Here is a 14,230-nt window from a genome sequence, read left to right as displayed (position 1 = left end):
GTGCAGTGGCATGATCCTGGCTTTCTGCAACCTCTGCTTCTGGGGTTCAAGTGATTCTCGTGCCTCGGCCTTCCAAGTCAAATAGCTGGAACTACAGGTGTGCACCACCACACACGGTTAATTTATGCATTTTTAGTGGAGATGGGTTTCGCCATGTTAGCCAGGCTGGCCTTGAACTCCTGGCCTCAAGTCATCTGTCCAACTCAGCCTCCCAAAGTGCTGAAATTACAGGCATTAGCCACCGCACCCAGCCCGTCTCAAGTTTGCTTTCTAATTAAACATTGATAGACAAAACTCTCCAGGAGCCACAACAGCTGTTAAGAATGTAAACAGGTCCCGAGACTAAGTTGAAAACTGCCAACCTAGAACTTCAGTCCCACCCAAACCAGCAGCTCCCACCCAGGCTGCCGTCGCATGCACTGGGAACCTGTATGTTGCTCTCTTTGCATGGGAGACTCCTTCCCTTCCTTTATTCGGCTAACCTCTTTCAGCCTCTACTTAGATGTCGCCTCCTCTGGGACACTTTCCCTGATTTTCCAGACCAGTCTGGTGGTCCTGCTATGTGTTCACCCAGCACTTAGCACACTGCATTGTGATTGCTTATTTTCTGGCTCCTTCAAGGCAAAAATGACTTATTGCTGCTGAACTGTGACACAGTGGTATGTAGTAGACATTCAGTAAATATTTGTTAAATATAGAAAACAACCAAGGAACGGCCAGGCACAGTGGCTCACGCTCGTAATCCCAGCACTTTGAGAAGCCGAGGTAGGTGGATCACTGGAGGTCAGGAGTTTGAGACCAGCCTGGCCAACATGTCAAAACCCCATCTCTACTAAATATACAAAAATTAGCGAGCATGGGGGATGGGGGCAGGCTTGTAATCCCAGCTTCTTGGGAGGCTGAGGCACAAGAATGGCTCGAACCCAGGAGGCGCAGCTTGCAGTGAGCCGACATTGCACCACTGCACTCCAACCTGGGCAACAGACTCTGTCTCAGAAAAAAAAAAAAGTTCTATCTTGCATTCTTATTACCTAGGGGAAATTAATTACGAAACAATTAGTCTTCTTTATAGTATAGGTCTATTTAAAGTAATAGGAACAATAATGATTATCTGTATATCTTGCGGTGCACCAGGCACTATTCTAAGCACGTCATATGTATTAATTTATTTAGTCCTCACAAAGTCCCTGTGAGGTATATGATACTATTATCCTCATTTTAAAAATGAAGACACAGATGTGTAAGTAATGACGGGTAGATCTGAGATTCACACCCAGGCAGTCTGGCTCCAGAGTTTCATCTTGTTAATCACTCCACACACTGCCTGCCATGTCAGCAGTGTCAAGCTCAGGCTTATAACATGTATTGAGATCTCAAGGCTGTCTCTCAACTCTGTTCATAAATCAGGAACATGACCTGACATTTATGTTCCACTCCTAGCCCCATGCCTGTGAGCGACTATAGCAGCCATGTGAACAGAAGACCTCACCAATATTACCTGTCCTCAACTCAGCGCTAAAATAGGATAGTTTCAGTAAAAAGACTCTTTCTCCTTTACTTTTTGTATGTTACTTTTTTCTAGAAGAAATGTTAGGTTAAAAACAATAAACTTTTACATTTATTCAAAATACTAAGTTTTTTTGGTAGCTCAGGGAAAACAGGAAAGTTCAATCCTTCCTCATACTAAGGTGCTGTGCCACAGGGCAGACTCTCCCTGATGGGTGTAACTCTTCCTGTGCCTCTCAGGCTACCCTCTCTCAAGAAATGCTTTCAGTTTCACTCTGAATAGGTAGTGGCCCAAAATGTTCTGCAGGCATACTTGATGGAAAAGACAACGTTTTATCTGGCTCAGAGAGGTAAGGCCAAGTGGGAGAAAGTGTACTGTAGAAAACACAGGGTGTATTACAAAAAAAAAATCTGAGAGAATCACAATGTAACACTGTAGTGGTATTCAGGAGAGAAAAGCATAACTAGGAGATACCTGATTTTTCAGAAGTAAAAAAAAAAAAAGTTCTATTGATAAAGTTAAAGGCCTGTGTATCAAATCTTCACCAGCTCACAGTACATGAGAAACCAAAGTTCATCTTATGATGTTTGACAGAAGCCACACAAAGCAACTTTACTTACCTGGAGAAGTGTCCCATGAATATGGTTTTGCCGGAAACACTGGTCAGTGCAGCTGGGGAGTGTGGCCAACAGAGTTTGGATGGTATTAGGAATATGATCTATCATAACAAATGGGACCAAGGCACGAGCTGCCATTTCACGGGAGTGGTAGACAGGTGAGCGACCACACCTGGGGAGAAATAAAAACACAAGACCATTCTACAGTCATGTTCACAACTGGGACTTTGTATACACTTAACATTCTATCTAGCTTGGGTTGGAACATCCAGGGGCTGGGGGAAGACAGGAGCCGCTCCTTATTCCAAATGATGTTTTGTTTCTGCATTAGTTCTACAGGTGAATTTGCTTTGGTTAAAAACATCATTAGCATCCGTAATTCTTTATCATGAAGATTAAATATAGGCAGGCTTGGAAATAAGACAATAAACAGAGAGTAGCAAAAAATAACTTACTCATTACCTGTTCATTGTGTATTTATGATAAGCAAAGGCATCATGATAAGTGCCATAAAAAATAAGGCAGTTACCATTGTCTGTGAAGAGCCCATACTTGGGTTGGCCAGAGGAAAAGTACATTTGAAAAAAATGACCAAAAGTACGAGACAGTGTAGGAAAAGTGAGAAGCAAGTGACCTTGACATTATAACTATAGAAAATCAAAAGAAGGATGGAATTTAGGAAAGCAAGCATGATTCAAGTAGGCCAAGAAAAATCTGAAGTCATTTCAACCAGCGACAAAGTGCTATAAAGCAAGGGTAGAAATATTCAAGGTATAGGTAGATATGTCTGAATAATGCAGAGGTTCATGAATAACAGTAAAAGTTAAGGCTGAGAAGTGGGTGGGGCCACACTGGGGAGTGCCACAGATGGCATAGTACATGGTCTGAACTTACTGTTAAGAGAATAAGAGACAGACCTTCAAATCACCAAATCCTTGCCTCTGGGCTGACTCACATCCAAAGAGGAGGAATAAAAGTCCTGGACAAATGCTATTTTGAGATTCTAGGAAGGTCATTGTAAAGTCAGGTCATTTAAAGCCTCTTGACTTTATAAACACTCAGAACCTGAAAGACCATAAACATTTTGTTGAAACTGTGCACTGTAAAGCCTTCACAGATAAGAGATTGATGATTTGAGAGGAAAGTCCAATACGTTAAGTACCAGCTTAAATAAGTTCTTGACTAGAACTCTCAAGAATTCATGATTTTTCATCCAATTAAAAAAGTAACTCAATTTATAGAAATATCTTAGACGACAAAACCAGGAAAGACCAGAAGAGGGTAGACTCTGCAGAGAAAAAGAGATGGTCTCTTGACTTTTTCAAAATTAATCAGTGTTTACAAAGGAATTACTTGGTAAGAACTAGGCCATTAGGGCCACATGGCCATGTTGGCTTAGGAAGTAGAGGGATAGGGCCCTACTACAGCAATGTTCCTAACTCCCTAGAGGTTATTGCCAACATTTATTTTAATGTGACAACAGAAAAACAGATATAATTTCTATACAAATAGAAGAGCCTGAGCAGAATTTCATCACGGTGTTGGCGGAGGTAGGGAAAGAGAAGAAAGACGTATGGAGTAAGTTTAAAAAAAAAAAAAAGTGTCATTTTGTCCCCCCTAAGGCAGTTAGGTCTGTCAGGTAGGTCCAGCAGCACACATAGTTTCAGGATGGAGAAGAAGTCACCTCACATTTCTGTGGGAAAACAGAGAGCTATGGTTACAGTAGATAGCTGGACAGTTCCCCACAACTCATCCATTTTCTCGGTTATTCTTTTTAAATGATTAAATGTTTAATCCATAATTGGCGAATACAGAAAAATATTTGCTTTGGCCTATAGGGAATGGTAGGGGTGGGAGTCAGGGAAAAGCTTCATTTGACACACACACAAAAAAAAACCTCTGAAAATGTTTTGAGATTTAATTAGCAGATGACCTCACTCAGTACAGCACAGTCATTTGTTGGAAGCTTCTCCTACGGTCTGTACCCCACCTCTCCAATACACACAACTTTGTGTTACAGTGTGTTTTATGTTACCAAAAGGACTCTTGTATATAAATGTTTCTTTTCAAATACAAATAACTCCGACATGGTTACAGATGTTTAGTTTCCAATTAGCAGTAACCGTACACTAAAGAATGCTCCTCCTTTTGCTCCTGACTTTTGTAAATGATGATTTCCCAAAGGATTCTGGCATCCATACAGGAGGAAGAATGGAAAGTGGGGAAAGTGCCAGAATTTTCTGCTTTTGGATACCCTGTGTTAGGGTAGTTTCCAAATACACACAACCAGGTTAAAAAGCAAAACAAAACCTCTCCTCAAAAAAGTAACGCAATTACCAAAAAAGAAGCCAATTCTTGAAGCGATATTTAATTAACATTCATTATAAAGCAATGGTTAAATATTATTTCAAAATCCTTTCTATTACAAATTCTTTGGATGGAAAGATTAGATCACAGACGAATTTATATAGATATATAAACACTAAGAAAAAAAATTTCTAGGTTACTGTTTTCTTACCTACTGGAGGCAAGGAGGGGTCTGATGAGAACATTTAGAACCTAGTGCTATAAGAATAGAAAATTAGAACACTTGGATTTTCATTCTGCTTTGGACACTGAGTTCTGTGACTTGGACAAGTCATGGTAACCTCTCTGAGTCTCAGTACGGCTGAGAATGGTGGCAATGCTTTCTACCCAGTGGTCTGATGTGACATCTAAGAAAACATTCCAAGAATGCACTGTGCCTGTGTCTAGTAATAGCACCAGTGTATTCAAGAATTACAGGCCTGTAAGTGGCCCCAAAAAGAGAATTAAGACCACGTGGTGAATTCTGCGCTGTTTTAAAAAGGTAAGACAACATGTTGATAATATGAAGGCTAAGAGGGTCTTTTTTAGGCCACCATTAAAAGTGATGAGGAAGAGTCTTAAGCCCTTCTGAAGTAAGTGGGATAGCTCCTATCTCTCTAAGTCTCAGTTTCTTCCATAAAATGAAACAAATACACTTAAGGTCTCGAAGGTCATTTCCTCTTTTACCATTCCTTGAAAATGCGTTCTAGGCCTGAATACTAGATCCTCCACAGAATCTGCAAGGTACGCAGACGCCAGTGTCTTGAAACCTCTAGCCCTCTCACTTCGATAAACCCTTTCCATGTTCATTTTAATTACATGTTTATTGACTGTCTACCATGTCCTTGACACTGTGTGACATGAGACATGACACATTTTTAATAGGAATACTTGCACCCCACAGTTGAATAGCCCTTGACAGTTGATAAAACTCCTGTACATCGGTGATCTCCTTATTATGCAACATTCCTGTAGCACAAAAGGACATTATAGACCTAAATTAACAGATGAAAAATACAATGAAGCTCAGAAAGGCTAAGTGGGCTCTCTGAGGGCTAAGTCCAGGATACGCACGCTGCGCTTAAGTCAGACTGTGATCCAGAGCTCTCTGGCTACCCCAACCTATAGCTCACACCTGGAAATCAAGGGAGCACAAAAATATCTCCTAGCTAACAAAAACATAAACTGTAATTTACACATATGTGGAAAATTTCTAAATGAGTGAGTTTTTTTTTTTAACTTTTTAAGGATCATGAAAATATTTCAGAAACTAATGTAAACTATGGGCTCTCTCACAAGACGAATATATTTATCAATATATACATATACACACAATTTCCCATGTAATTTCAGGTTCGTGACATACATCCAAAATCCTTGGGGTGGGGGGAGTTTCCCGGACCCAGGTGGAGAACCTCCCATTGCTCGCTCCTTTGCACAAACCAATGACCACACAACGCGGCTGTCAGGTGTGTGCTCTGCTGCATGTGACACAGCAGCGGAGAAGAACACTGCTCACAGGGAACCACCAGCTTAGAGGGATATAAGCCTGCTCATCACAAATCTGTGGTATCCGCGGAGACATACACAGCTGTAGAGTGGCACAGAAAAGGCAAGTGGGAGGCAGAGCTGAAACAACTTTCTGTAACAGATAAAAGACCTTCAAATGAGGGCAAAATACACCCTTGGACTTAAAACTTCAGGAACCAGAAGAGTTCAGAATGCAGTATCCTGGGCAAAAAAAGGACCATTCTGCTGAGATCATGCTGACCTCACCACCTTTCACAGAGTTAGGGCTAAGCCTTTTCCAAGTGTTCTCTTCTCATATCTACTCTCACAATCTGTTCTCTTCTGAAAGGTTTCAAAGGTAAGTGGCTGCACATCACCAAAACTATCTCTGCTCACCCACAGCTGTAGAGACATCTACTGAGTACCTAGCACAAGTACACACTGGGTCATGTACCAGAGAATATGAGAGAAAAATCACTGCCTAGGCCACAAGGAACCTACAGTCTAGCGCAGAAGATAAAAGAATTAGCCAATGATTCTCAGGCCCTGGGAAGTAAACACAAGCTGCTGCTGCTGCTGCTGCTGTAAGTGCAACACCTGTGTGTGTGTGTGTGGGGGGGGGCTGGTCTAGAAGATCATGCTCAGCTGTGCCTAAGTGGGGAGAGGCAGAGAGGACCTGGGTTTGGCAAGAAAGAAGTACTTCCTGGGCCTGAGCCTTTCCCTATGTGAACCCAAACTCCTCCTGAGGGCACCCAGACAAAAAGGAAGGGAATTGAGATTAAGTGACTACTGTGTGCCAGGACTGGCTCTGTGCTTTGGATACACTATCTCATTTAAATCCGACAAGCCAGAGTGACAGAGAAACTTTGTAGGCCATGTGGGGGAGGAAACTTTAAGGCTCAGCAGCATTGGGCAAGTTCACGTAGGTCACAGGAACCAGAGGCTTCAAAGTCTCCAAATGGCTTCAGGATCCAGCCAAAATCCTCTTCCATCCTACCTCATTAACATTCCCCCAGCTCCTCCCCATTTCTGGGCCCAGCTCCTCCCCATTTCTGGGCCCAGCTCCTCCCCATTTCTGGGCCTACCTCCAGTCCTGCTTCTTACTTTTCAGGTGAGGCTGTACCATGTACAAAACAAAGGCCCCCAAACTTCTGCCAATGATGAAAAGGACCATCTACTTGCTCTAGATGTCCCTATTTAACCAAGCGGTTAGCATCTTCGGAGCTGGGCTGAATCCAAAACAGCTATGTCTGACCCTGACCCCATTCCCCCACAACATACCCCATCAAACGTCTCACTAAAGTTACTCAACAATGCCAGCCATGCCATTATGGTCTGTTTGTCCTACAGCACGGCTGTCAGCTCTTGGGAAATGGTCATCTACCGACAACCGAAAGCTGAGACCACCCTACCTTACAGGCCGTCTCTAAAGGCTGGGTGAGACACAGCAGGCTGAGGCTCTGGATTACACTCCTTTCAAAAAATCTTTCTTTCTATATATCTTTTGTTGGCAAGCCAACTGAATATTATTCTCTCTAGAATAATGTCCTTTTACTCTTGTACTCTTGTAATGAAGAGGGGAACTCCTCTTTATCTTCTCAACTATGCTAAGGTATTACATTTTTGTTTAGAGACAGGGTCTCTCTCTGTCACTCAGGCTGGAGTTCAGTGGCAAGATCATAACTGACTGAAGCCTTGGATTTCTGGGCTCCAGTGATCCTCCTACCTCAGCCTCCTGAGTAGCTGGGATTACAGTCGTATGCCACCATACCTAGTTCATTTTTTTGTTTTAAGTAGAGACAGGGTTTCATACACCTGCCTCAAGCGCTCCTCCCACTTTGGCCTCCCAGAGTGCTGGGATTATAAGCATGAACCACAGTGCCTGGCCTCTGCTAAAGTATTACCTTTTTTGGGAAACTTTACTGTACCTCCTCTGATCAGAATCAATCACTTCCTTCCCTCTGCCTACTGCAACTGCATATTGAGCTCTGCCATAGCAGGCAGTGCAGCTCACTGACCTATGCCAAAGTAGCTCTCAGGCATCATCACGTCTGCTAGACTGAAATGACTTTGAGAACAGAAACAGGATCTTCATAGTTCTTTACCACAGAGCACATAGACAGGCATTAAGAACATGCTCTGGAATCCAGCAGACCTAAGTTTACATCCGACTTCTGACACTTACTAGTGTGTGACTTTAAATGTAAACCTCCTAAATTTTTATCTTCTATAAATGGGGAAAAGGAAGAGGGCTTATTTCATAGGGCTGTTGTGAAACTTAAATGAAATAATGCAAGAAAATAAAATGCCTTGAAGACAGGCAGGTGGAATAATTTGAAAATAAACCTTTATACATATTTACAAATTGTTTGTCCTAGTGTTCTCTGTCTCAACAAATGGCTGAGGAAACAGAGCCTGGCCTGTATGAAACAGGCTCCCAGTGCTCACAAAGGCCGACCCACCTGTCTCCCCTCTAAATGAGTTGGAAAGGAGAGGAGGCTTGAGTTTCTTTGGGGCCTATTCAACTTGCTCATGTGAAACTCATTGGTTTATTCGCCTGGTGCAGGGACCAAGTCTATTTTCTGTCAACTCTACCATTATTATATCCAGACTTCTTTTTCTTTTTGTAGGATATGGTTCACAGTCTCAAACCTTGCCTTCAGGAAAACACATACATGTACCCACATGTGCATATGCATATGGGTATGTGCATATGCATAAAAGAGAGAAACCACACAAAATATATATATTTTTAAAACGTCCATATCCAGTGAATTGGAAAAAGCAGATATTTCTGCATGTCCTGTAACCATTAAATATGTTTTTGTTATAAATGTGGCATTCCTGAAGCCCCTTTCCCACATTCTCAGGTGAGTTCAGTGATGGCCAAGGTTGCCACTCTCTACTTGTTCTTCCTATGCCAACATTCCATTCATCAAAGGATCTACCACCACCACCTGAACTAGTTGCTCCTTTTCCTGCAACTCAAACTGCTAGCACATAGAAGATGCACTGACTATAAGCTTGCTCTCTGCATAGCTCATGGATTTATTGAAATATATTTCTTAGAAAAGTAATGAGTTCGGGGCTTTTGAAGTTTGATGTTTTAGAATCCTTGGTTTGGGTAGCAAGGAGGAAATAAGAGTTGTAGACAGTAGCTAAGCTAAAAATTGCACATTTCCATAGCAGATGGACATACACACAAAGTAACTTCAGATAGAATGTTTAGTTTAAATATGTATCTATCGGGCCACTCAAAGCTCTCTGCAAATTAATTCAAAGCAACATGTTAAACCCTTAAAAAAAACTCTAGGAAGAAATGCCAACAATCATAAGCCACAACAGAACATCTGAAAACTGTAGTGTGTGACCACTTGAGACAAGCCCAACCACAGAGTCTAAGCCTCAGAAAACAGCACGCTCTTGGGGTCACCTTCACACTGCTTCCCAGTGACCCAGGCTGACAGGGTACAGACTATTCATTCCAGTGAAATATCAGCTGCTGGGAACTAGAAATCAGCCTCCGTCATCTGGGCATCCCTCCACTTGCCCCAGCAAGAAGTGCGCATGGCATTCAGTGACCTGATGGCAGAAACACTGAGTATCAGATGCAATGGCTATGGCTACCTGCATTCATACCATTCCTTTCAGTGCTAGGAAATAAGGCAAGGGTATTTTCCAACAGGGAGAGGTGAAGGTATACAATGTGGTAGTTACATTAAAAGCTCTGTAAACAATGTGCTTTAATTGTTCAGAATTAGAAATATTCTTAAATAAATGAAAAGATGCATAATTTCCGAACGCTGATTTCTGGTTACCTGCTGATCAAAATGTAGAGAATGAAAATTACATTTCATTTGAAATTTCATTAAATGTTTCATCATTTTTTGAGACAACAAAAAATATAATTTGAAACCAAAATTTTCAGATCCCAACCAAACGTTTTAGACAGCTGGGAAGGAGATTTTTCTCAGGGGCACTGAAGTGTGCTATACCTTAGCAATAATTCTTTCCTGACTCTGGGAAAAACATGGAAAAGAATTCATAGCAAAATACATACAAAGACATTGGAAGCTATAGAAAATGTCTTTCCTAAGCAAATAAAAATAACCCCTAGACTTAGTTTGAAATGTTGGCATCATCTTCCCCCCCAGCCTACGTGAGGGGTTTCTCTCTGACCCTGTACCAACGAGCCACACTCTGGTCTACTGTTCTTCTCATGCAACATCTGGAAAAGTATTCCAGATCTACCCTTGGGGTTCTTGGGCTGGGATGAGCTGCGTGCAAGGCAGGAGCTGGGCTGCAGCATATGCAGACTGCAAGAGCAGCACATCCGTCTCAATTGCGAAACCTTTCATGATGTTTCTGCTCTGGCTCCACAAACAACCAAGAAATGAGCACATTCAGGCAGCCACTGAGTCTTTAAAGGGGCTGAACATAATAATACTTGGCCTCTCAGCATGTCTCCTCCTTTCCTTGCACGCAGTGGATGGGTCTGAGAAATCAGTAACAGACTGGCTTTCCTTTGGTGTTGGTCACTGCTCAAAGGCCAAGTTCTCAAAGTGATTTAATACAGTTAAAACTCACGCCATTATCCTTTAGAGCAAGAGATTCCATATTTATAGTGATTGATTTTTCAGTTCACAAACAAATGAATGGTGATTTTAAGACACTACACAAAGGAACAGAGAGACTTTACCATCTTATTTTTGTAAACCCTATTAATATGTAACCCTACTACATATAGATAGGAGGTTTAGAAAGGAATGTTTTTATTGCCATTAAAAAACTTTTTTCTAGCTTTCAAATTTTCTAGAACCTAGGATAGCTCTCTATTGTCACATTAAATACATATTCTTATTCTGGTATTCAAAGCACCCTACTTCTAGCCCCAGACTGGACAAATCATAGGTGCTGAGTATATTTTTCATTGATCAATTTAACTTTTCAGGTGATTATCTCTGAAATGATATTAAAATCTTAGACAATCTAAACATCCTGTGAGTCAAGGGAATGGTCAACATACATGAATTTTATTAACTTCCCTTTTGACAAGAATCTGTTACATTTCTAAAAGATTCTGATATCCATGCTAAAAGAAGGAAGGAAAAAAGGAATTGAAGGTAAGAACATTTAATGAATGTCTGTCAGATGCCAAGCAATGTGCTAGGTACTTTAAAATATTTTCTCTTATTTTTAGTACTCAGATAAACCCTTTAAAATAAAGTACATAGTATAATATAAATATATGTGAGTTTTCACTCTAGGTAGTCTGGTGGGAACATAAAAAGAATGATGAAGTCCTAAATAAAATGTAACCACAACCAAATAAAATGCCCTGTGCCAATATTTTTGTTATTGTGATAATGAATGAGGAAACCTTTACAGGCAATTTATCCCACTAATTTCAATGGCTGGAACTTATATTTGCAGGTCTCATACATAAGGAATTGGTAGTCTAAATATGTTTCCTCCTGTTCTAACTAATGTTAAACAAAACAAAGCCTAAAGCTTTATAAAATGTTATCTTTAAGGAAGACAAATTAATCACCAGGACTTTGAAGCAAGTCATCCACCAAGTTGCAGCCATCAACAAACAGTTTATGAAGAACTCCACGTCAGACTGCGACAGTTTCACAAAGGCTGTGGCAGTGTCCCCTGATATCCTCCATCAGTACTGACCACCTCAGGTCAAATCACTTACCTGTCATTCAACAGTCATTCAAAGAATACTATTAATTTTGTGCTTGTCACGGTTTACAATAGCAAAGACCTGGAACCAACCCAAATGCCCATCGATGATAGACTGGACAGGGAAAATGTGGCACATATACACCATGGAGTATTATGCAGCCATCAAAGACAATGAGTTTGTGTCCTTTGTAGGTACATGGATGAACCTGGAAACCAAGCCATCATTCTCAGCACACTGACAGAAGAGCAGAAGATCAAACACCGCATGTTCTCACTCATAGGTGGGTGCTGAACAATGAGAACACATGGACAGAGGGAGGGGAGCACCACACATTGGGGTCAGTTGGGGAGAAATAGGGGAAGGATGGTGGGGGGTGGGGAGTTGGGGAGAGATTGCAAGGGGAGAGATGACAGATGTAGGTGATGGGGAAGAAGACAGCAAATCACACTGCCACGTGTGTACCTATGCAACAATCTTGCATGTTCTTCACATGTATCCCAAAACCTAAAATGCAATAAAATAAATGGAAAAAAAAATCAAATAAAAAAAAAATTTTGTGCTCGCATCAGCAGCACATATACTAAAATTGGAACAATACCGAGATTAGCATGGCCCCTGCGCAAAGCATAGTATTTATTTAAAGACAAATTTGAAATGCCCAAATAAAAATCTTCAGCATTTGTAATGACAAGAAAAGACACATACATGTCAGCACGTTGGCAGAATCTTCATGGGCTTAGGAAAAAATATACAGTCATCAGCTTTAAGTGACTTTTTTGGTGAAGTGAAACCTATTGTAAAGCAGAAGCACTTACACGGTTTCCTTCCTTTCGTAAGTCTCTTACGAAAGGCTACTTTTAAGATATCTTCAAATTAAAATAATAGTATCTAACAATGTGGCCACAGCAAGTTACATAATGTCCTTTCACATCCTCATCCGTAAAAGTCTGTAAGAATAAGTGACCTCTAAAGTCACCTTCAATAACAAAATTCAGTAATGGATGTTTAAACATTCCAGGCAGATAGCTATCTTTTTTTATTTTAAAATATCATTATGACCTCTCTTAACTTGCTCCATTGCTTAATCTCGTAATATTAATGCTAATAATAAAAGTTTTGTTGTTTTTTTTTTTGAGACGGAGTTTCCCTCTTGTTACCCAGGCTGGAGTGCAACGGCGCCATCTCGGCTCACCGCAACACCACCTCCCGGGTTCAGGCAATTCTCCTGCCCCAGCCTCCTGAGTCGCTGGGATTACAGGCACGCGCCACCATGCCCAGCTAATTTTTTGTATTTTTAGTAGAGACGGGGTTTCACCATGTTGACCAGGATGGTCTCGATTTCTTGACCTCGTGATCCACCCGCCTCAGCCTCCCACAGTGCTGGGATTACAGGCTTGAGACACTGCGCCCAGCCAATAAAAGTTTTATGTCTAACACTAACCTTACTCAGTTTTTCTATAGTTGGAGCCAATTTTCTCTAGTTTGAGCCTCCGTGGAGTTGCAGACAAGTGACCAGTGTTTTCTACACACAGGAAAACTCTTCATTAATAATACTGGAATCCAGTCGTTAACGCACCCTTTACTCTTTTTTTACCAGAATCTCGTCATTAACGCACACCTCCAACTCCTTTCATCATGTAGAACCTCTTCTCTAGAATCTCACTAATTATTTTGCATCTACAGAGGGTTAACTGAATCTTCCCAATGCCATCAACTAAAACAATGATTGGTGCTACTGCTATATGAGAGAAATTTGAGGATTTCTTTTAATTTGATTGGTTTGCAGAGACTACAATTTGTTTTTGCTAAAGCTAATTAATGCCCCTGAATGACCCTCCTCATGTTTCACAGCAACACTTCATAAAACCAGAAAGAATGAGTTTTAAAAATAATAAAGTATGAGGAAAGTTTTGAAAAATTCCCAAAAATTGGTTTTTTGGCCTGGAAAAATGACACAAAAGAGCAACCGATATTGAGATATTAGCAATAGACTCATTCGAGGTATCTTTTCTCAAATGAAAACTGCAATTAGGTAAGTTGAGTCATATTTCAGCATGCCTACAGTATCCCAAACAGAATATTGTCAGTCAGTTTTTAAATACCCCCTGAGAAAGTCTGACATCCTCCTTTGGTTATCCCAGTGCCCATGTTTACACTGCCAGTCAAAAAAATACTTCCGTAAGTATAATTATACTTTTTCTTGCTGCAATTTAATTTTTCTGGTGCCACATGCCAGGGAAAGAAAGAAATCTATGTCTAAAAGACTTGTCTCCAAAATAGATTTGGAATAATAAGAAAACAAAGCCAGGCGTGGTGGCTCACACTCGTAATCCCGGCACTTTGGAAGATCAAGGCAGCAGGGTTGCTTGAGGCCAGGAGTTTGAGACCAGCCTGGGCCAGCCTGGGCAAAGTGGCTGTCTCTACAAAAAAACAATAATATGGTGGAATGTACTTGTAGTCCTAACTACTCAGGTGGCTGAGGCAGCAGGATCACTTGAGTCTAGGAGGTTAAGGATACAGCAAGCTGTGACTGTACCACTGTACTCCAGCCAGGGT

At 41.1% G+C, this 14,230-nt stretch overlaps 1 protein-coding gene and 1 non-coding gene across 4 annotated transcripts in view; one reads left to right on the top strand and one right to left on the bottom strand.

The window, feature by feature from the left end:
* THADA (THADA armadillo repeat containing) overlaps nt 1-14,230 on the bottom strand; it is a 365,800-nt gene that overhangs the window by 168,912 nt on the left and 182,658 nt on the right. For all 3 annotated transcript variants that reach the window (XM_017544862.2, XM_017544859.2, XM_017544860.2), the window contains exon 30: nt 2,128-2,296. In XM_017544862.2, the coding sequence (XP_017400351.1) occupies nt 2,128-2,296 (169 nt within the window). The remainder of the gene's footprint in view (nt 1-2,127; nt 2,297-14,230) is intronic.
* Nucleotides 12,231-12,334, top strand: LOC119473649. Its single transcript, XR_005202855.1, has one exon. It is a non-coding gene; the product is annotated as a U6 spliceosomal RNA (small nuclear RNA).

Source organism: Cebus imitator, unplaced genomic scaffold, assembly GCF_001604975.1.
Source record: "Cebus imitator isolate Cc_AM_T3 unplaced genomic scaffold, Cebus_imitator-1.0 Scaffold172, whole genome shotgun sequence".
Lineage (NCBI taxonomy): Eukaryota > Metazoa > Chordata > Mammalia > Primates > Cebidae > Cebus > Cebus imitator.
This window is presented reverse-complemented; position numbering and strand designations above follow the sequence as displayed.